Source organism: Rana temporaria, chromosome 4 (genome assembly GCF_905171775.1).
Source record: "Rana temporaria chromosome 4, aRanTem1.1, whole genome shotgun sequence".
NCBI classification, from domain to species: Eukaryota; Metazoa; Chordata; class Amphibia; order Anura; family Ranidae; genus Rana; species Rana temporaria.
In genome coordinates, this window is record NC_053492.1 from 79,588,831 (window position 1) to 79,613,027 (window position 24,197).

General features: G+C 43.5%; 1 protein-coding gene across 1 annotated transcript in view; it reads left to right on the plus strand.

The window, feature by feature from the left end:
• The window catches only part of GREB1 (growth regulating estrogen receptor binding 1), a 213,598-nt gene that overhangs the window by 188,172 nt on the left and 1,229 nt on the right, over positions 1-24,197 (plus strand). Inside the window, exons 28-32 of the mRNA XM_040348569.1 lie at positions 7,013-7,187; positions 7,639-7,857; positions 13,514-13,649; positions 16,193-16,393; positions 22,390-22,528. Coding sequence (XP_040204503.1) covers positions 7,013-7,187; positions 7,639-7,857; positions 13,514-13,649; positions 16,193-16,393; positions 22,390-22,528 — 870 coding nt within the window. The remainder of the gene's footprint in view (positions 1-7,012; positions 7,188-7,638; positions 7,858-13,513; positions 13,650-16,192; positions 16,394-22,389; positions 22,529-24,197) is intronic.

Consider the following 24,197-nt stretch of genomic DNA (forward strand, 5'->3'; position numbering starts at 1 on the left):
TAAAGCTTAATATTTATTTTTCTTAATAACAAACAAGTTATACTTACCTCCACTGTGCAGCTTGTTTTGCACAGAGTGGCCCCGATCCACGTCTTATGGGGTCCCTTGGCGACTGTCTCGGCTCCTTCATGCTTCTGGTAACCCCCCTGGAAAGCGCTCCCCCGGCCCTTGCGTCATTGGAGTTGATTGACAGCAGTGCAAGCCAATGGATGCGCTGCTATCAATGGCACGAAAAAACATCCAACCCCCCGGTTTACTTACCTGAGCCCTCGAAAGTCCCATGTTGAGAACGTGTTTGATCTCGGCGTGGTCTTCTCGGCTCTTCATTGGATTGTTTTTTCACCTTAATGTATAGGATGCATTAAGGTGAAAAAACATGAAGGTTTACAACCACTTTAAGTACAGGATGAGACAATAGACAATGACATCCCCCTTTCCATTGTGGTTGGACCAAGGTGTTGGTGCTATCTGTGGCTAAAAATGTTGGGGTATTTATATGATATGCGCCCCTAATGAGATGCTGGAATTTATCACATTAGTGGTAAGCTTCAGATGGATTCCTGTTGATTGAAAAACCTAACTTTTAACCATAACGTAGACTCTAGTAAATTTCCCTGGAAAAAAATAAATAAAAATGTTGTTACTGTGAGAGTAGGTGGGTAGAGATGGAATGGCAGAACGTGGCCTGTAAGGTGAACTTCCACTTTAAGAATGTAGCGCCTGGGTACTTTATAGTACCGGTGCTAGTTAATTTTAGAGGGAGATCAGACTGTAGTTAAACTCTGATACAAATTGTTAAGTGCAAAACAGGGTCTCTGTCTCAGCTTGGCTGTGCTGTATGCTATTCTGTTGCATTTGGGTGTTTTTCCAGCCCCGGTGCTGCAGGTGGCAGCAGAGGAGTCAAGGTTTGGGTGCTCTTTCCCAGCAGCCAATCAGGAGGGTTTGGCCTTGCTGTGCATGCTGGGGAGGGGTATTTATGAGGCAGACGCCATTAGTTCTGGGTCTTCTTCGAGTGTGACACCCACCTTTAGGGTGACCACATCACAGCGCCCCGGCGTTATGGCCTACCTGGCCGGGGCGTGCGTGCCACGCGGTGTTCCTGGTTCCGGGACCATGTTGGCCCGAAGCATCTGAACAGCGGCGGGAACCCAGTGAGCGACTGGGTTCCCACCTTTGAGGATCCCAAGCTGTATTGCTGTTCGGTGGGGAGTCTGTCTGAGGAGCGCCATTGAGAGGCTGGTGATCCAAAAGGGCCTCAAAAAAAAACAGGGATCAAGGTAGCCAGACACTGAAGGATTGATCATCTGTCAGTCTGTACCTGAGCAACAAGTTGAAGGAGATCCAGGCATAATTTATCTAAGGAGGATTGCCTCCGTAACTACAAGTCAGAGAGGGCCTGTGGCAGAGGTGTCTCTCTGAAGTTCACCAAGGAGGGTCTGTGGCAGAGACTTTTCCTCAAGTTCAAGTTCACCAAGGAGGGTCTGTGGCAGAGACTTTTCCTCAAGTTCAAGTTCACCAAGGAGGGTCTGTGGCAGAGACTTTATCCTACAAATGTTCGAGTGATACTCCGGCTGCCAGGTCAGTGAGAGAGGCTTGTCTGGGTATGCTAAACCCACTCAGGCAGGAGTGGCACAGAGAAGTGTTACGCTTGGGATCAGGACTGTTTCCCTATCATCACGCCTGAATCTGCTATTTTCTTCTTCAAGTTTACTTTCCTCACCACAAGTTTATTGTTTTTACCCGGCTGGGTAATAAAGAGCACAGCAAAGAGCACCTATTGTGGACATTCCTTTACTTCTACCAAATGCAATACGCATCATTCACCCCTAGGAATTCGATGGAGCCATGAGGTAAATGTGCCACCCAAAAAAAACAGCAGCTCCACCGGGGGTAGTGCTACAAGAATAAAGACCTATTTTTATTTCTTTCCAGTAGAACATTTTCTGTATGTATTTATCTGCAAAATGCTTTAATTTACAGTAAGAGCTCAGCATGAATCAGAGCATGGACTGAGGTACAGCAGGGCAGAGAATTACATTGATTAATTGAAATCAGACTGTGGTGCGGGTTGTAATAACACTGAGCTGTTTGCTGATACTTGACATTCGTTATCAGTTTTGTATTATTTGTCTCCTCATTACTCACACACACCGCGATGATACCTCTGACCTCTGAAACAAAACGCCTTTTTTTTACTAACTTCTATTTCAGCTTATTTCTCTCTTTCTTATATTCTCTTTCACACTTTGTTAGTTAATTACAGCTTTATCTCAGCATGTATTGGTGATGGTGAACACTGTCAGGTTGTTTCGGGTAAATAATTGTTGATGTGCTATATAATCACAGTGCCAGCAAGTGTATAAACTTTTGTTACAAATCTAGCTCTGGTATCTCATTTGGAGTTTTCTGGTCCATAGGGACAACTAAAAACCAGCTACGCAGATTACACTGTTGTACAATCTGTTCAATATAGGGCAGGAGATTGGGTATAAAATGAGGAAAGATATACCTGTGCTCAAATCCCAATAGCTTCTACATGTATATAACCTAGCAGGTGCTAAAGGGGTGTTACCACATATTAACACTAAAAACTCTGGAAGAGCCCTCTGCACACTGTAACACACTCTATCTAGCAAACTTTGCAATAAAAAAAATGGGACATAGACCCCTTTCACACCTGCAGACCGTATGTCCACTTTTTCATCCATCCGTGTGCGGATGAAAAAGGGACATACATTGGACCCTATGAGATTGCGGGTGTCAGTGGATGAACATCCGCTGACACCTGATCTCGTCCGCCTCCGCAATGCTCCGATTCTGCAGACGGAAGAAAATCCTATTTTTCCTTCCGTCATCGGATCGAGTAAACACAGACATACGGTCCGTGTTCATCCGATCCCCCCATAGGGGAGAGCAGAGAAAAGACAGGGCGGTCCCTGCACAGTGTGCGGGGACCGCCCTGTCATCCGCCGGCTCAGCGGGGATCAACAGAGCGATCCCCGCTGAGCATACCGAGGTTCACGGGGCAGGTCATTACTGATCCGCCCCGTGTGAAAGGGCCCTTAGGCTCCATTTACACATTGGAAGAAAAATACCGCGCTAAAAGACAATAAATTGCTAGTAAAGCTGCAACAACGGAGTGTTATACAAACACAACAACATAGAACAAAGGGGAAAAGATGTTGCGCTAAAATAAAAAATCTGAACAATAAGATTGAGGTAAATTAATTATGAAGCCAGTAAACCCAAATCAATGAGGGACTAGAAAGAGGATATAATTCAGTCCTACTGCGTCCACAGAAATAAAGTTCATATGAGAGTAAACAAATGTTGAGGAGCAAATATAAACACCATGAGCCAGTAAGAATTGGAGGCTTACCGAATGGCAAGCAATGTATGCTTGCGGCTGCAAACCCCAGCCAGGGCCTTTAGGTGATCCTCACAGGGGGAGGTGGGAGGAGAAGAAGATTCTTGAAGCCAGAACATGTATGAACATCAGCAAGTGGTTAAAACCCTAGCCTGGGCCTTTAAAACTCCTGGACAGTAATGATAGTCCTAAGTATCCTCCTCTGCTGCCAATTCCAGCGAAGTCTCCTCTCCATTTACACATTGGTGTTCTGTTTTGTGGGCCACAATTTATGCCCACGATTGAGTAAAGGCCACAAATCGAGGGACACCCTTGCAATCCCCGCTATTTTGGATGGCACCAAATCGTGGTGCGATTTTGCCCTGATTGTCTCCCAATGAATCATGGTAAAATCGCTGTAAAATTGCGGTAAAAATTTGCAAACAGAATCGCGGGGCGCCCAACGCCCAAAAGAAGTAGAAGAACTTATTTTGGGCATTGGGTTTCCTGCGATTCGATTTGCAAGTTTTTACCGTGATTTTACTGCGATTCGTCGGGTGACAAAATTGCGCCGTGATTTGGTGCCATTTAAAATAGCGGGGATCGCAAGGGCGTCCCACGATTTGTGGCATTTCTGAATCGCGGGCCAAGGTGTGAATGGAGCCTTAAAGTGGTACTAAAGACTAGCTTTTTGTTTTTTTTAAATAACAAACGTGTTATACTTACCTGCTCTGTGCATTGGTTTTGCACAGAGAAGCCCAGATCTTCCTCTTCTCAGGTCCCTTTTCGGCACTCCTGGCCCCTCCCTCCTGTTGAGTGCCCCCACAGCAAGCAGCTTGCTATAGGGGCACCCGAGCCGAGTCATAGCTCCTTGTGTCCATTCAAACGTGGATCAACATCACTGTATCAAAATGGACTCAGGTAAGTAATAGGGGGGCTGAGGGGGGCTGCTGCACTCAGAAGGCTTTTTATCATAGAATGCATTTAGATAAAAAAAAAACTTCTGTCTTTACAACCACTTTAAAAAGACATGTTTAAGCTGGTCAACTGCGTCAAAGTAATCCCTCTGTGGCCAGTCCTACTCTGCTCTGCAAAATGCTAATGCTACATTGGATACAGTGCCAATATGAGGCAGATAGGCACAAGTTGTAGGAGAGCTACAAGTCTCAAGTCTTGTCACTGACCTGCAAATTTAATAGAAGAAAGGTATACCTGTGCTCAAATCCCAATAGTTTTTACATGTTTGAGTTCTTTCTTCTACTGCATTGCAGGTCAGTGACCAGACCTGAGACTTGTAGCTTTCCTATAACTTGTGTCTATCTGCCCCATATTGTATCCAATGTAGCACTTGCATTTTGCAGAGCAGAATAAAACAGGCCAGAGAGGGATTACTTTGATGCGGTTGGCCAGCTTAAACATGTATTGCAATATATGTGAACTAAAAATCGAAAATTTTTATTGCAAAGTTTGCTAGAGAGAGTGTTGCAATGTGCAGAAGAGGGTTCATCCAGAATTTTTGGATATACAATGAGGTGCGTTTTAGGTAGGCCCTTACAAATCGCAAAACAATGGAGAGTCAAGTAACATGTATTTCTTGTGTAACGCAAGTGTTTTGATGCTTTGTAATATGTGTATTACAATGCAAAGGTATGGACAGGGCCTAAACATAAAATAAATAGTTATGAAAAAAATATATATTTCTGTGTTTTCTCTTTTTTCTTCAATTTTCTTTCTAGTATTTATCTTACAGTGTTCACTACATGCACTGATGTGCAGGATAACTGCTTTGATATTGTGCCCAGTTGGACAATTGCGACTGTTGTGTTATCATACCATCTTTGATCACATACCCATCTGTGTTGCCAATTCTTGTTATTGACTGTATCGTTGTGACAAATATTATGTTTATTCCAACGCCTTTCCTAGAATTTCAATAAACACTATTGAAAAAAAAAACACAAATAAATATATATATATATATATATATATATATATATATATATATATACATATAATTTCCTTAGGTTTAGCTAAATGGGGTAGGATTAGAATCCACATAGCATGACAGATGTATTATCTGTCTCTTTGAGAGATGCATATATTGACTTTTGAGAGCCTGTCTAGGTAGGAAAAGATGAATAAGGCCCCTTTCACACGGGGACGGATCCGCTTTCAGCGGTCCGCCAGCTCAGCGGGAGATCTCTCCGCAGATCTCTGCTGAGCCGGCGGATGACAAGTCCCTCTCTGCTCACTGAGCGGGGAGGGGCTTGTCCAGCGCCGTTGTGTCCTATGGAGAGATCTGATGAAAACGGAAAGCATGTCTGTTTTTATCAGATCTCACCCGATCCGATCCACCATGGATGGATGGCGATGTATCGCCAATGCATCTGATTTTAGCGGATCAGGTCGGATGTCAGCGGACAACCTCTGCAACGTTCAGGCTCCCCCCCGGGCTGAGCCTCTACACACGTCGGCTACGCCTCAGGCTTAGGCCTAACCTTCAGCTGCGGCTTCACACACAGCCCCCAGGCCTCAGCCTGGAGCTAAAAGAACATTCATCACCTGACTCATTCCCCTTAAATAGACTCTCCCAGCATGCTTAGCCACAAATATGATTGGATGAGAAATTATGTCTATTCACAACCTAAAAATCACTGTGGTCATGTCATTCTAATGCCAAAGGCAGCAGTGCCACCTATTGACAAAAGAGAGAAATGAGTGGATACAACTCCCAATTAGCCAGGTTAATTACCACCTAGCATAACTAAATTTGTTAGCAACCCTGCCTAATACCAGGGTGCTACACCCATCACCATCGGAAAAGGTAAAAGAACAAAATTTACTTTTTAGGTGCCAGCAAGAACATACACGCAAAATCAATAAATTGTATTATTCCAAATATGTATAAAACATTGTTCATAAAAAACAAAGCCAATAAAATGAACCTCCCTCAAGTACCTCCCACAGAATAGCAGACACCTAAAACCCCAAATAGGTAAACAGTTCTTAACTGAAGAACGAATAAGCGAAACATGTTGAGATTGAGCAAGACTGCCTACCTACGAAGGACACCTAATTTGTTATTCTTAATTCAGTTGTGAACTATTTACCTATTTGATGTTCTAGGTGTCTGTTATTATTTTCCTTTTTCAATTGTAGTATAGGATGTTGGTGCCTTTCGTAAAGCTTCAATTTTTTCACACACTAATTTACCTGTCACCATTCTTGACATAGACATCTATTTGTCTGAGAATGGCTGAGACATCAGGACCTGGGCAAGGACTTTCTATAAATCTATACCTCCAGTTATTAGACGTAATATGCTTTCATTTTCAACAAATCATAATGCGCTCCTCTGCCTGTCAGGTATGAGGGTCCCTAGGGTGAGTAAAAGCCTTTCTGACAATAAAGAAGGGGATGTGTGGGCGAAAAGATGCCTTATGACAAACAGATGTAAGACACTAGTATGTTAGGAATAATGGCAGGTTGACTTTAATCCATCTACCAGGTCATCAAGCAATAGGAAAAATGGTAATAAATAATTCTGTGTGCACAGCTGAGTAAATGCATCTGCAAAGTAGCATAACCTTTATTTTGTCTATATTGGTTTGTACAAGGATCTGTCATTTCAGTACAATAATGCCCACTGTTTTGTTTGTTCCTTAGGAGCTGCTCATTTCCTCATCAAGGAGCTGTCTTATCACAACCTGGAACTGGAGCGGAACAGACAGGCAGAGCTCGGGGTTCAGCCCCAAGATATCTGGCCTTTCATAGTTGTAGCAGATGATTCTTGTGTGATGTGGAACACAGTGGATGTCAGTGTGACAGGAGACCATGCAAGGTACAAGCCAGAATTGACACATTCCATTAGTCTCCATGTCCATAATTTCTGTAGTGCTGGCCAAATGTTTGTTAGAGTTACTGCAAAATGGTAAAGCAAAGCTTCACTTCGCCCTATTTTGCGTGTAAAATTCCTGTCATATTTATTTATTTAAAGGAAAAAGTCTAGGGGGTAGATCCACGTACAACGGCGCATTAGTGCGCCGGGCGTAGTGTATCTAAGATACACTACGCCGCTGCAACTTACTTTTTTTGTTTTGAATCCTCAACGAATTTGCGTCGTAAGTTACGGCGGCGTAGTGTATCTCTTGCGGCATAAGGGCGCGGAATTCAAATGGATGTAATGGGGGCGTGTTTTATGTAAATACGTTGTGACCCGACGTAAACAACGTTTTTTTTTAACGGCGCATACGTAACCTGTATCTAATCATACGCTCTTTAATATACCCCAGGGAGTGCTCATGGACGGAAAGAAATGTATCTTTGAAGTACATCTTGCAGCAAATGGAGGCAACGCAGAACATCACTCAGTACGCCATGCTTGGCATGTGGAAGTGGACCAGTAAAACTAAAAGCAAAGACCTGAGAGAACCTTTCTCCCGCTGTCACCTGCATGACTTCCTCCTCCTCAATGTGGATCTGACGCAGGATGTTCAGTACAACCAGAACAGGTAGGAGGGAAAACACACCACACACATCCAATAATGAAGAAAAGGCTTTCAGAAACCTTCAAAAAAGAGGCTGTGAATGAAATGGGAAGCTCTGCAAAATTTACTTCTAATAATGAGATTTTCTTTTCCTTTTTAACTGTAGATGGTAATTTATAGCAAGTGGAGAACATGTGTCTCTATTTTCACAGCCTCCGGTCAGTTCCAGAAATCAATTTGTTAATACAACTTAAAAATGGGGACAGAAATCTGTTTCATTTACTTGACAACACAAGCACTTTTCAGGTCATTCAATAAGGATGAGCTTTGTATTCGAGTCGGTGGTTAAGAGAGAACAGAGAGATACAGAGAGAGTGTCATTTTTTGCAGGTCAGTTAAAGTTACAGTGTGTAGAGGATATATATGCATCCCAGGTGTTGTGTATATATATTTATACACTGTATAGTTTAGCTAGATCATCTTCCAAATTTACTGGCAGACAGGTGATTGTGCTAGCTGCAGTATTCTCATGTGGTGTACTGCCCGTGTCCTCTGCAGTGTGCACCATAAAGCTACATGGTGTGTGTACTGCCTTTGTCCTCTGTAGTTTTCTCCCAAAGCTACGTGGTGTGTACTGCCCGTGTCCTCTGCAGTTTGCACCTAAAGCTACTTGGTGTGTACTGCCCTTGTCCTCTGCAGTTTGCACCTAAAGCTACGTGGTGTGTACTGCCCGTGTCCTCTGCAGTTGGCACCTAAAGCTACGTGGTGTGTACTCAGGGCCGCTGATAGAAATCATGGGGCCCCGTACAGCCTACCTGACGGGGCCCCCTTCAGCTCCCCCCCTGGTCCCACCCCTGGTCCCTCCTTTAGCCCCACCCTGGCTCCGCCCCTGGCCCTTCCCAAGATTCCATATTGTGCTGCAGACAGTGCCACCCATTCCATGCCGCCTGCCAATGTCATATTGTGCTGCAGACAGTGCCACCCATGCCACCAATGCCGTAATGTGCTGCAGACAATGCCACCCATGACGCTAATGTCATAACACATGTGCTGCCTGCTGACAGTGCCATCCATGCCGCCAATGCCATTTTGTGCTGTAGACAGTGCTCACTATGCCGCCAATGGCCTAATGCCATTGGCGGCATGGGTGGCACTGTCTCTGCAGGCAGCACATGCGTTGTGGCATTAGCGACATGGGTGGCTGTGTCTGCAGTAGATTACGGCATTGGCGGCATGGGTGGCACTGTCTCCCATGCCGCAATGTGCTGCAGACAGTGCCACCCATGACGCTAATGCCATAACGCATTTTCTACCTGCAGACACTGCCACCCATGCCGCTAATGGCATAATTCTACTGGCAACATGGGTGGCACTGTCTCTGCAGGCAGCACATGCATTATGACATTAGCGGCATGGGTGGCTCTGTCTGCAGTAGATTACGGCATTGGCGGCATGGTTGGCACTGTCTCCCATGCCGCAATGTGCTGCAGACAGTGCCACCCATGACGCTAATGCCATAACGCATTTGCTACCTGCAGACACTGCAACCCATGCCGCCAATGGCATAATTCTACTGGCAGCGTGGGTGGCACGGTCTCTGCAGGCAGCACATGCATTATGACATTAGCGCACATTACGGCATTGGCGGCATGGGTGACGCTGTCTCCCATGCCGCAATGTGCTGCAGACAGTGCCACTCATAACGCTAATGTCATAACGCATGTGCTACCTGCTGACAGTGCCACCCATGCCGCCAATGGCATTTTGTGCTGCAGACACTGGCGGCATAGCGGCATGGGTGGCACTGTCTCTGCAGACAGCACATGCGTTATGGCATTAGCGTATTGGGTGCCACTGTCTGCAGCACATTACGGCATAGGCCATTTGGCGGCTTGGGTGGCACTGTCTCTGCAGGCAGCACGTGCTATGGGCAGACAAAGCCACCCATGCCACAATGTATAGGTGCCATTACCAGAAACAATGCAGTGTTACTACAGGTACCATGCTACAAAACAATACTGGTAGTAGATCTTGAAGCCCACCTCGCCCCCCCCCCCCCCAAGCAAGCACACACCTGACCTGTGTCTAAATTTGTTGGCTGGGCCCAAGGAGTCACGTAGTATTCCTGGTGATCCTGCTGCTGCCTGGACTTGAGGGTCCCCGCAAACTATTCCAGATGGTCATCATGGGATGCCTGTGCTGATATCTTCTGCCGCCCCTGCTCTCCTTGAGTCGCCTCACTGCCATTTGTTCACACGGAGAGAGAGGAATCAGAATCACTCTGCGGCGCCAGAAGGTGACGGCACTACAGAGGACGCGCTGGCCGGGACTTGAGTCAGCATGGCATGAGGAGCGGGCGCGGATGAGGTATTCTTCCGCGCCCGAAATACGAGAAATAGTCCCTCCCCTGCCGCGGCCGCCACATACGAATGAATATAGCAAATAGTAATAAAAAAAAGGAAAATGTACAGGGGGGACGGGGGGTTGGTGCGGTGCGGTTAAACGGCTGTTTGGTGGTGGACGATGTTAAGGGACCCTGATCGTCATTTTTTTTTTTTTTACATTTAACTACTATTTTGTTCAGGTTGCCGGGCCCCCCTGCTTGCCGGGCCCGGTACAACTGGGCCAGCTGTACTGGCCTATCAGCGGCCCTGTGTGTACTGCCCATGTCCTCTGCAGTTTGCACCTAAAGCTACATAGTGTTTGTACTGCCTTTGTCCTCTGCAGTTTGCACCTAAAGCTACTTGGTGTGTACTGCCCGTGTCCTCTGCAGATTGCACCTAAAGCTACATTGTGTGTATTGCCCGTGTCCTCTGCAGTGTGCACCTAAAGCTATGTGGTGTGTGTACTGTCTGTGTCTGTGCTATTTTTCTCAATGATTTTCATCCATATTGCAGGGACCAGACATTACATTAAAGGGGTTGTAAAGACAAAAATATTTTCCTCTTAAATTAAAGTCTGACCGTAGCTGATAAAGTAAAAAGTAATGTTTTGCATTATAACTAGTTTGATACCTGTTGAAATCGAGCTGTTTTATTCACCTCCGTCACTCCTGAATCGTTATTCTCACTGACTTCCTGGTTTGAGGTGCGCATTCATTCTTGCTACATCACGGCCTAATGGGAACTACAGTTCCCGTTAGGCTTAGCCTCCATGCCTGTGAGGGATAAGAGAGCATCTTCACGCAGTGCTGTAGTCATAGGGAGGGGGTGAGCACATTCTGCTTTCCACCATGCAAAACGGCTCAGATGCTGGTGGAAAGCAAGGAGAGGAGAGACAGGAAATAGCATTTTCAAACCTGGATTACTGTATTTTGGAGGTCAAAAGGAAAAATGAGGTAAGTGATATTTAAATGCTCTAGCTTACAGCAATCAATTGATCTAATAAAAAACGAACCTTTAGTGTTCCTTTAAAGCCGCAAGCAGTTTTAAATTACTTTTTTCTTATAGTAATCCCATTTTGTGCAGGGACAGTTCTAAACACGTGCCACTTCACAGGCATACTATAGACACCCAACAGGTACAATATTTAAAGGCATTTTTCATTTTTTTATTTTTTTTATTTAAGCATCATTAAAATCACTGCTCCAGAAAAAACGACCGCTTTTAAAACTTTTTTTCCATTGATATATGTTCCCTGGGGCAAGACCCGGGTTCTCAAAGACTTTTTCACAGACATACTATAGACACCCAGCAGGTACAATATTTAAAGGAATTTTTCATTTTTTTATTTTTTATTTAAGCATCATTAAAATCACTGCTCCAGAAAAAAACTACAGTTTTTAAAACTTTTTTTCCATTGATATACGGGTTCTAAAAGACGTTTTACGACAATAACTTGCATATTAGGCTTTAAAATGAGCACTTTTGAATTAAAACTTTCGAGTCCCATAGCCGTCAATGGGGTTCTAAATGTTCGCGCGAACGGTCTGTCCGTTCGAAGGTTCTGGTGTGACCCGAACGGGGGGGGGGGGCTGTTCGGCTCATCCCTATCATTCAACTAACACAACATTGTAGCTCAAAGTTTTGCCTTTAGTTCTACTTTAATTGTGTCATGGTTTGTGGCAGACATGACATGGGGTATCATTTTTACTGCAATACTCTGCATGTTAAGAGCCTGAACTGCTGCATGTTATCTTTTAGATGGGTGGGGCAGTAAAACCGCAGCTCAACAGCCTTAGCAATGTTCGCCCCTTAGCAATCTTCTCATGGTATTTGCATATTTTGCAAACACCACCACTGTAGATCAACCCTAGTATCTGGATTGGAGATGGAGCAATTTTCTTTCCTGCCATAGGTGGATCCCTTACATGGATCTATTGTGTTCTCTTGGTGGTGGGCCTCGGAGCGCAGGGAGTCATCCCGGCCGGCAAAACACAGTGATTATTGCTAGCGGCTATAGCCGTTGGCAATAATCATATTAAAAACCCAACATGTTGGTTGTACCCAAGTTGATCGACCGGTCAACTTGGGTACAAGACAAAAGAAAGAGAATGGCACCGTCTAAATGCAGCGAGTTTACAATATGTTTAATATAAGTGGAGTAAAAACACTCACAAGGGAGAGTAGTAGTAATATCCCAGCATTTCATATAAAGATTCATCCGCATTGTCGTCGAATAGTGTTTGATTTTACGGGCTGATGGAGATGATCGTGTATCCTGTGGCTGTCCGGTCGCTCTGTGTGCACACAGCGCTACCGGGAGGATGGGACGTGGATCGTTGATGCTCCGTGATGTTGTGATATCGTCACTTCCAGGAACGGGGTTGGCGGTGCTTTGCGTTTGGAGCATGCATTCTCCTTTCTCAGGCTTTGCTGGTGGCCATCTTGGTTAGGGTAACTTATACCATAAGGGAGGGGGAAGGACTAGATTGTGATCTTAGACCCCGCCCAAATAACCATGGTAATGGATGGAAAACAAAGCTATGTTGTACGGCAATGCACTCTATGCTATGGTGAGAAGGGGGGGAAAAGGCTGCAGTATTACTCAACCATTATGGGAGATGTAAAAAAACATTAAGTGAAATAAAAAAAAAAAAAATTAATAATAACAATAATTGATTATTAAAAAGTGATAGTCAAAAGGAGGGACTTATGTCAGCGTACTTATATCATAGAATTCTAATTTGAAACTATATATGTATATAAAAAGAGCATTGGGTACAATCAGCTTGCCCATGCATGGTTCAATGGTTCAATTCGATGAACCGTCCATGGTCGGCTTTAGAGTGAAATTTCAGTTTTGCTGAAAAAATTGCAATGAATTAGCAACTAGGCTAATCTTATTTCATACCAAATATTTGCACTCCCAGTGAAGTAAACCTAAAGCTATTGCCAGGGATGCTCGAATTTATGCAACTGCTGCCTTCAATTTGCCATGTACTGTAGCTCTTTGCAGTGTCGGTGAGCCAATTATTGGAGCACAAGTGTGAAGATTTTGGGAAATCATGTCTACAAATAAATACTGTCACCGTCATTGCAAGATATATATATTGATTTATTTTAACATTTCTAAAAATTATAGCTCGATTCAGTTAAAAAACTGATTTATAATAGGTTTACATTACAAACATCACAGTTTTAGGTATTTTCCACTTTAAAAGTGGTATACATTATATTTGTTTTCATTTACAAGCATTCTATAGGCTGATGATCTGTTTTTGTATTTTCCTTACCTCCAGGTATACTTGTGATGATGTAGACTTTAATCTCCGAGTGAACAGCTCTGGGCTGCTTATTTGTCGTTTTAATCGGTTTAGCGTCATGAAGAAGCAAATCGCTGTGGGAGGACACCGGTCTTTGCACATCAAACCCAAAGTGAGAACAATGACATATTCAATGTTCAGGCAAGCCAAATCTCAGTCTGCCAGGGCTTTACAAAGACAAACATAAAGGCTTATTTATAGTGGCTGAAAAAAGGTGTTTGCTTTTATTATTTAACCTGTGCTAGAAAACTGCCTTGTCCAGTGTAGCACATAGGTCTCCTTTTGCTGCAGTTTTTGTAACTTGCGTTGATTACCTCAAGGGTTCAAATAGCCAAGGTTCCACAGATATCTAAAAAGAGGTTGTCAAGCAGGCCAACACATGCTAACAAATTGGAAGACAAATAAATTGCGCTACCTTAAAAATGTATAAATAATATATAAAGAAATATATATAACACCCATTGATCAAATGAGACTCAACTCATACATCAAATGACCAATGGTAAATTGTGAAAAAAACATTGCCAATGTGAATCCACAAATAAATTAATAAATGCAAGTGAAAAGATAAAAATCAATATCAATAAATCAATATATATTTATTTATATATTGTTTATTAATTTTTAAGGTAGCGCCATTTATTTTTCTTCCAATTTTTATTTTTGTATTTATGTTATACGTTATAATTGCAGCTTCCGCTTAATAGCTGTCAATCAACCCTTCCAGCCATTCATAGATCATTTCCTAGCGCGGTTTCTTTTCTTTTTTTCCACATGCTAACAAAAATCTAGCCCAATAAAATGTACATAGTTTATTATGCATATATCATCTCCACAAAACAGGATGCTCATCCAGCCTACAAACAGAATAAAAGTAACCTTGACCCTCAAACATGCTTCATAGCCCTATTTCAATGTACATAAACAGTGACCTGGAATAATGCATAGTTTACAATCTCCTTATAGGATGTCTACGCATTTCTCAGGTCTTGCCAGCTTCTTCAGGACGATGGCAACCCAGACTGAATAATATAGTTTTCAAAATATTTATCTCTACAGGAAATTTATATAAGTGGGCAAATGTTCAAAAATCACTTCCATCCAAAAGGGTCTGAATGGCACTTCTTTTCACCACAGGAAAGGTCAAAGGATTTGTTCGAAACATAAGATGAGTGAAAAGACTGTTGTTAAACATGAGTGGCCACAGTAAGGGCTGACTAAATCTCTAACGCTCAACAAACTCTCTTATAGCATTTGTGCGGCATTAGTATGGGCGCCAGACAGGCATCAATGAGCTTTAGTATGGGGCAGTTTACAAGCATTAAAAGTGCTCCCTAAATGCCCTATATGCGGTTTTGATGCGTTTGATGAACGTTAAGGCACGTTAAAACTGCTCCACAATGGAAAGTAAGAGAAATTAACACATTTTAACGTGCCGCAACAGCACTGCAACTGCGCTGCAAATTCCTGCCAGGCTTCAAACGCCTCCTAAATCGACATGAGGCTTCAATTTTGAAGCAAAGTAACGAGACGCTAACGATTCATGTTTTTATGATATGATCAGCATTGTATCATTTTCATAGGAGTTTGAGGAGTGCTAAAATGCCCCTGAAACGCCTATGCAAATGATACAATGATACAGTGTTTTTAATGCTAGTGTGAACTCAGCCTAAGTCCCAGTAAAGGTTTATTCCGCCAGCAAATTTCCGATGGAGCATACACACGGTCGGAATTTCCGTTCAAAAACTCACATAGGACTTTTGCTGTTGGAATTTTCGATCGTGTGTACGGGGCATTAGGCTTTTCCACCAATCCTGAAAATAGGTTCTTATGGGTACTTGGTATGGCCAGTATGCTAAAATTCTGCAGTAATGCTTGCATTACCTGTAGGATCTCAGTAATCATCGGATCCTGACAGCTTTGGTAGGACTGCACAATGGTAGGAATATCTGTGCATACCTTGCAACCCCCACCCTAGAAAATGGAGCTCAGAGAAAGCTTGAATGAATAAGTTATATTTTCCCAAATGATAGACTATTTTCACTCCCTGATAAAGCTCTGACACTACTATAAGCAGCTGCTTGCACAGAGCTGGAAGAGGTAGAAAATAACAAATACTTTGACAATAGTAAACACTCAGTTTTGCCCCTAGAAAAGACCAGGATGTAAAATCCTTAATTAATCTTCAGAACAAGTTATGTTGGAACTGGGCACTTAAGGATAAGAATGTGAATAGTTACTCTCAGGGAACGTATAAAGGAAGAATGGGGCCACAGGCAAGGTAGCAGCTTTGCCCTTGCCATCTTGATTGATTTTTGGTTTACTGCAGTATAATATATGTTGTATGTGGATAACCTTTGGGCCCTAGGGTCCTGTCTAGGTTGCTTGTGGTTGATCTAGCTATGACTACACCTATACTTTATTTTCCCTGTTTATCCAAAAGTGTTGTTTTAGTCCAGCATATGATATGATCCTGAGTGGCAATCATGGCAACATAATGCATATGCTGGAATATTAATGATTCTGAAAAGGCAGATATGATATGCTGTTACCTTTTTCACTGTTTTCACCATTTTATCTTCTACCATCTCTGAAATCCTTCCTGTAAGTGTCTTAGCTTGACAATGAATCTTGATTTCCATGTTTATCCTCCAGGCTCTCGATTCCTCAATGTCAGTCTCGACAGCTCACTACATCTGTGCTCCCGACAGCAACCATACCGTCTTGGCTGCGCCGGCTCATCTACTTCTGGAGAAATTCCTTCAATTTCACAGCCAGCAATTCTTTCCTCTGTCAGTGACTGACTCAAGCCACCCGGTGCTGGTGGTAGATTGCTATCTTAACCTTGGTCCTCAGGTACAACTTCAACTTTCCTATTTGCATATCCTTGTCTGTGATTTGCTTCCAAACTCTATCACCCGCTCTCTAGTTTGGGAGACAGTTTTTGACCAGAACGAAAATGCATGAGGCAGCAATACACTGGCTAGTTGGAATTATTGACATCACATTTTTTTGAAAATGTCAGATGTGTCTCAAACATTTTATGAATATTGACTTAGCACATAAAAGATTGCTTCTACTGGGGTTAGTCGGGTATACTTTGGGGAAAATATATATATAGTGCATTTTAAAAATAATTTCCTTTTTAGACAGGTAATTATAACATTCACATATGAATATTCTATATTTACATTAACTAGACTAATCCTAGATGGCATCGCTAGAAAGAACTTTTTTACATAGTTCAATAGCTCAAGTTCAAATAGCAGGTACAGCTGGATGAGTTACTCTGTGCTCCCCCTTCACCCTCTCTACCTGATCTGTAGGGTTCCAAGAGAAAAACAATTTGAAAGCAAGCATTTTGAACTGTGCGATACGTGGGACTTATCAATGTATGTCTGCTAATACAATATTAACTTAAAGTGTATCTAAACCAAAAGCCAAAAATGTTATATACAGTATATATATATATATATATATATATATATATATATGCTATATTGCAAAGGTATTGGGACACCTGCCTTTACACGCACATACATTTTAATGGCATCCCAGTCTTAGTCTGTAGGGTTCAATATTGAGTTGGCCCACCCTTTGGAGCCATACAAGCTTCAACTCTTTTGGGAAGTCTGTCCACAAGGTTTAGGAGTGTGTCTATGGGAATGTTTGACCATTCTTCCAGAAGCACACTTGTGAGGTCAGATACTGATGTTGGACAAGAAGGCCTGCCTCACAGTCTCTGCTCTAATTCATCCCAAAGGTGTTCTATCGAGTTGAGGCCAGGACTCTCTGCAGGCCAGTGAAGTTCCTCCACCCCAAACTCTTTCATCCATGTCTTTATGGACCTTGCTTTGTGCACTGGTGCTCAGTCCTGTTGGAACAAGAAGGGACCATCCCCAAACTGTTCCCACAAAGTTGGGAGCAAGAAATTGTCCAAAATGTCTTGGTATGCTGATGCCTTAAAAGTTCCCTTCACTGGAACTAAGGGGCCAAGTCCAACTCCTGAAAAACAACCCCTTACCCCAATCCCCGTCCACCAAATGATTTGGACCAGTGCAAAAAGCAAGGTCCATAAAAACATTGATGAATGATTTTTGGGTGGATGAACTTGATGACTGGCCTGCAGAAAGCCCTGACCTCAACCCCGATAGAACATCTTTGGGATGAATTACAGCAGAGACTGCGAGACAGGCCTTCTCATCCACATCAGTGCCTGACATCATATATCGCTTCTGGAAGGATGGTAAAATATTCCCATAGACACACTCCTAAACCTTGTGGTCAGCCTTCCCAGAAGAGTTGAAGCTGTTATAGGTGTAAATGGTGGGCCAACTTAATATTAAACCCTATGGACTAAGACTGGAATGCCATTAATGTTCAAATGTGTGTAAAGTCAGATGTCCCAATACTTTTGGCAATATAGTGTATTTCAGGTTACCAGTTCTTTGATGTGCTGGCAGAAGAAGATTTCTGTTTTTGTTAGCTGCTGATCCTGCAGGTAACACTTGATGGCCTAGGGTGACAACAGTCACTCACTGTACTGTATCTCTGAAGGAGCAGTGCTGTCAGCATTGGGCAGGAAGTGAGTGTTAGGACTAGAGAACACCTCCCCTCCTTTCTTTATCTCCACAGTATAGGGAGGAGGTATTACTGTGGTATTCGCAAGAATTTAGAAGCTCACTGATTTTTTGGCAGGATCAGCTGCATTTTTTTTTCATTCTTGCAGTTTTGTAACAGATATAACTGAACACTTTCCATGGTGTAATTAACAAACCAAAAAGGAACAAATAGTATAAGGTAATTGTTAGTTTTTTTTATTGTTAAATAGTGAAAACTTACTAATCTAATTCTGTAGTTGTGTTGACTGCTTCCATAGAGAGGGTATTGCTATGTATCACGTACCTGGTAACCAGAGCCCGGTGGTAGGAGTAGGCCTCTCTTACAACTCCGGCTTGTGAGCTGCTGGATATGGAACAGCAGACTCAGAAGCCTGGCGGGGTAGGAGGGCCGGCTGGCTGGATAGATGAGTAGATGCAGACCACTGCTGGAAGTGTAGACTGGAGCTGAAACCGGAAGTAGGGTCCGTGACACTGACAGAAGATTCACAGCAACAACTGAGAAGGCAAGCTGGTTAATAGACAGCAGACGGAAGCAGGGTCAAAACAAGCCGGATCACATTAGAGAGTTCAGGTATTCAGATGGGGTAAGCAGGAGAGTAGTCGTTGTACAGGCAGGTAGGTCAGGCAACAGTGGATCAATCAGAGGTAGGTCGATAGCAGCCGAGGTCAGGATCGGAGAGGTGCGGAAGGTCAAACAAGCCGGGTCAATAGGTAATAGCAGATAATCAGGTTTCTTCAGGGTAACAGGGTTCAGAGACTGTAGATCAGACAGCAATGTGCTGGAGCTGTCAGTGTCCATTTAAAGCCGTTTTGGCGCCAAGGAGTCAGCGTGCACGCGCGCGCCCCGTTGCGCGCGCCCCCGCCGTGCACGCGCGCGCCGTTAGCGCACGCGCGCGCACCACAGGCACACGACGCTGTGCAATTGCGCGCCGCTGATTTAACCCTCTGGAAGGATTCCGGGATTGAGAGGTGAGTCCCTGACAGGTATACAGTGAAATAAAGCATGCAGCGTCCCCTCAGTCTTAAACTATTTTGTATTTATTTTGTCACAGTTATATAATACAACATTTTAGCCTGTAATTTACACCTACATCAATCAGGGTCCAAGCAATGCCTAATAGCCATGTGCATTTGTTTTCGTCCGAATGCATTTTAGTCAGAATATGGGGTATTTTCGTTATCGTTTTAACAAACGAAAACGAACGTGCAAAATCCAAAATCCGAAAGATCTGACATAAAAAAATGCTTTGTCGTCGTTGCTACAACAGTTCAATATAGATAGGAGATTCGACATGACGCTGACAATATCTGTGTCTATCGAATCTGTGGTCGAATGTGCCTAACCTTAACTATTAGTCCAAGATTATTCGACATAGAGAGAAAAGATTCTACATAGAGAGGAAAGATTAGACATTATAGAGACAGTGTTGGAGTAGACCATTCGACATGAACGACGAAGATTCGACGAAGCAGCGATAAACATACAAAGTCGAATCTGTCATTGAAGGCTTATGGTGTCTGTCGAATGTTCTAAGAAGATTCGACAAGCAGCTAAACTGTACGACGCCGCAATCGTACATTTCCAGTCAAATGCTCGGCCCATAGGCTATAGAAGAATTAGAATGTTGGTTGACTAGTAATAATAATTTATAAATATAATTATTACTAGTGTCATACAACATTAGAATTCTTCTATAGCTTGTAGGCGGAACATTCGACTGGAAATGTACGATTGCGGCGTCATACAGTTTAGCTGCTTGTCGAATCTTCTTAGAACATTCGACAGACACCATAAGCCTTCAATGACAGATTTGACCTTAATTAATTCAATTTTTCGGACAAATGCATTTTTTAACAAAACGGAATAAGTAAAAACGAATTTCGGGAGTAACTAAATAAATTAATTTTTCGGACGAAAATGAAATTCCGAAACAAAATATTTCAATGTGCACATGTCTAACATTGCCTAAGACTTAAATGCTAAATTGATGACTACAGCTTTAAAAAAAAAAAAAGGGACCACAGTGTTCATTCATTTGCGCTGTCTGTAAATGGCAGCATGAAAGGTTTTCCAATGTAGCATTGATCTCAAAGCATTTGAACAGGTGGGAGAGCTGTTTATTCAATTATGCCAATTGTTGTTAATTACAGCCATGCAGAGAGAGATTACATTTCCCATCATGGGGTTGGAATATATGGTGTGTATACAACAGAAATTCTGTTTTCCTAGAAAACAAAAGAAGTGAATGTATTAAAGTGGATGTAAACCCAATTCATGAAATTTGAGCTGGGCACATCCCGTAGCTCTCTGCTGACCCGTTCCTCTTTTATCAGTCTGATAACTCCTGACAAATTCTCAGACACATCAGATAATAGCAGCCTGACATTTCTGTCAGGGGAGGTTGCTATAAATAGATTAGCAGGGAGATGGCCCTGTTACAAAACACCTCAGAGAGTCTCTGCCTATGATGAGAGGGGGTGTGTGCCTTTCCTCCAATTAGCAATGTTATCTATCTTGGCTGTATGCCCAGACATCACACACAGGAAGAGAAAATTTCCTAACACAATCTGAATTTTCTAAACAGTATATAAATGTGAAGACAGCAGATATACATGTAAGACCTATGTAGGGAGATTTGGTTCATCTCTGTATCCAGTGGCGTCACTATGGTTGGTGTCACCCGGTGCGGAAAAAATTGGTGTCACCCCCTCCCCCCCCTCGACCAACTATAGTCCCCCTTCAGTACAGACCACCCTCCCTCATTATAGACCCCCCCCCCCACTAAGTACAGACTCCCTTTCTTTAATATAACCCACTCCCATTAAGTATGTATCCATCAGTGTATACCTCCCCTCCATAAGCATAGACCCCCCTCAGTGCAGAACCCCCTCTCACCTCCCATAGCACCCCCAGGCTATATATATATATACATATAGAGAGAGAGAGAGAGAGAGAGCGCTGTGTCCAGTTAGCACCCCTCCCCCCCCCCCCATAATCAGGCGAGCACAGGCTACACATACTCACATAGACACCATGGCAATCCTCTCACCTCGGGTCGGCGGCGGTCACCCCCTCAACATGCTGACACCCTCCCGGCGCTCCTGCCCGTTACAGCACCAGCTTGGGGCCACGCAGACACACGTACCGGGCGGCAGCTGGAGAGATGAGAACTGTGTGCAGCCGCGCTGCCCGGGCAGAGATAGTGCAGAGATGTTGGAGGCAGGAAGGACACACGTGCGGCGCTAGAGATGTTTGGCCAGGACCCTCCTCACCCTCAGAAGAGTCGGATGGTGTCAACCCTCTAGCGGGTGTCACCCGGTGCGGAGCGCACACCCCGCTAGCAACGCCTCTGTCTGTATCATCTGAGGCTGTTCACTTCACTGGGTGTATGGGGGGTTTACATCCACTTTAAGTCATATACCAGATACTCCAGCCATCCTACAATCAGATTTTCTTTATCATTCCCATGATATCCTAATGTGTTGACTGCAAAACATTTATCTTTTTCCTTCAGCTTCACAATTATGTGCCACTTTCTGTTGATCTATCACATAAAATCCCAATAAAACACTTTTAGGTTTTTGGTTGTAACGTGACAAAATGTGGAAAATTTCCAAGGGTTATGAATACTTTTTCGAGGCACTGTAAGGTGTTAATCCTGCACATTGTGTAAAAAATCTGTTTGATTCTGCCTTCTCTAAAACCTTACCTTCTTCCACTGTCACCAATCCATACCCTGAAAGAACAGAGCCTTGGGGGCAGTCTGCACATGCTCAATTTGGTGTGTATAGCTAGAGGGTGCATGTGATCAGGACACAGGGCCAATCAGCACTGTACAGACAGAGGGTCAGGGGTCCTGCAGCCTCATAGGACAGTCAGAGTAGAATTTAAACTCCTCCTACAAGCTTTAACCAGACACTGAAAAGACTGCTTTATACAGTACTGCTGATGAGAGGCATTTATCAGTTTATATTTACTAAAATAAAGAAACAAAATTTCCATGTACTGTGGGAGACCAGACATAGTGAATGCAGAGTTCCTGGGTTTAATAACACTTTAACTTTCCCACAACTGATTATGGTCATATTACTTCTGTTACTATTAGACCATGTTTGAGGAAATGTAATGAATTTGGATCCAATTGCAGGAATAAATCAATAAACCCTTTTTTACAATCAAAGGTTCATTTTAATCAGTGACTCAAATGTAACTTTTTTTTTACATTTCAGATTACAGTGTGCTATGTCAGTTCGCGACCTCACTCCATCAATGTAAACTGCACTGGGGTAACATTTAGTGGACTTTTGCTCCACCTGTGCGATTCCTTTGTTGTAGCCAGTTTCTTGAAAAATTTCCAATTTCTGAAAGGTAAGCAAGACACTGATTCCTTATCATTAGATCTATCTAGTTTTGGATAGAGTGAGACACTGTTAAAATGTGCGTTAGATTTTTTATTGTTGATTGTGCTCTTCGTTATCCCTAGAACAGAAAAGTAATGGGAAATCCAAAATTTGACAGTTGACCCCAAAACAGGGATACATGGGAAATCTAATGGTGACACCTGTTCTAATGACAACTGTCAAAAAAGGGATTTGGAGAGATATACTTTTGGTTTCTGCTGTGTTTCTAGGACAGAAAGTGTAATCACCTTAAAAGGACTAGTTTTGTAGTCTGTTAAATAAGAAATATTGCATTGTAATGTTTTGTATTTTATATAGGTTAGCATTTGGAGCTTTAGGCTTTTTTTACATAGCTTCTCCTATGTTTTCAAGCATGGCATTGGCATGGCAAGCCATCAATCACAATCTACCCATTGGTCTGCACCACTCTCATCTTCACGGCAGAGCAGAGAGTGGGAGGCAGCACTATGCTGAAGGGCAAGAGCGGGATCTACTTCAGTTAACATTTTGAGTTAATTAGTAGGTGATTGGTTGCTAGGATGCCGGCAATCCTGGCAACCAATCACTGGCTGGTTAATAAGAAAAAATCCGCCAGCTCCCGCCCCCTTTCTCCATCCAGTACTGTGCTGCCTCCCACTCTCTGCTGTACACATGCTGTGAGGTAAGATCACAGTGCTGTGTGTTTGTATGGGGGATTCGAGGGTGGAGGATGATGTGGGGGACAGAAGGCACTACAGTGGTGGTGGGGGGATATAAAGGGCACATATGACATTGTTTTGGGGAGGGGGACGCAGAGGACATTTCTTGGTCAGAGGGGGACAGAGGACACTGATTTTAGGGGGCAGAGGGACAGAGGACACTTTGGGAGGGCACATGACACCATTTTATGGTAGGCAGAGGACACTATAGTGGGGGGGGTGATGTGAAGGGGGGCAGAGGACACTGCTTTAGGGGGCACAGGACATTGCTATGGGTGGAGGGGGCAGAGGACACTGCTTTGGGGGGCACAGGACATTGCTATGGGTGGAGGGGGCAGAGGGATAGAGGACACTATGGGCAGGGGAGCAGAAGACACTGTTTTGGGGGGTACAGGACACTACTATGGTAAAACAGAGGACACTGCTATGGGGCAGAAGACACTACAGTGATGTAAAGTCATGTGAAGGGGGCAGAGGACACTACTATGGAGTGACAAGGACACTACTGTGGAAGGGGGCAGAGTACATTACTGTGGGGAGGATGATGTGAAGGGGGACAGGGCACACTACTGTGGGGGTGATGTGAAGGCTGGGCATATGATACTACTGTGGGGGGGGGGGTAGATCTGAAGGGGGGCAGAGGACACTACTGTGACACACATTGTGTTCTTCATGCAGTCTTTTTATTGGGCGCTTTCTTTTTTTTAAGGCACCGCCCAAATGCTGGTAAAGGGGGAAAGCTTATTGTTGTTCAGCCACCCACTATGCTCTGTGTATGATTTAGAAGACTTTACATATTATTGATGAAGGGGGCTCATCACTAGGGAGCAGGCATTCCTCAGACACTGGTGCTCATAGATTCAGACCTATTAAACCTGCTTATAGTTCTGACCTTTTGCATACACTTTATAAGCATTTCCTTGCATATTTGCCAGAAAG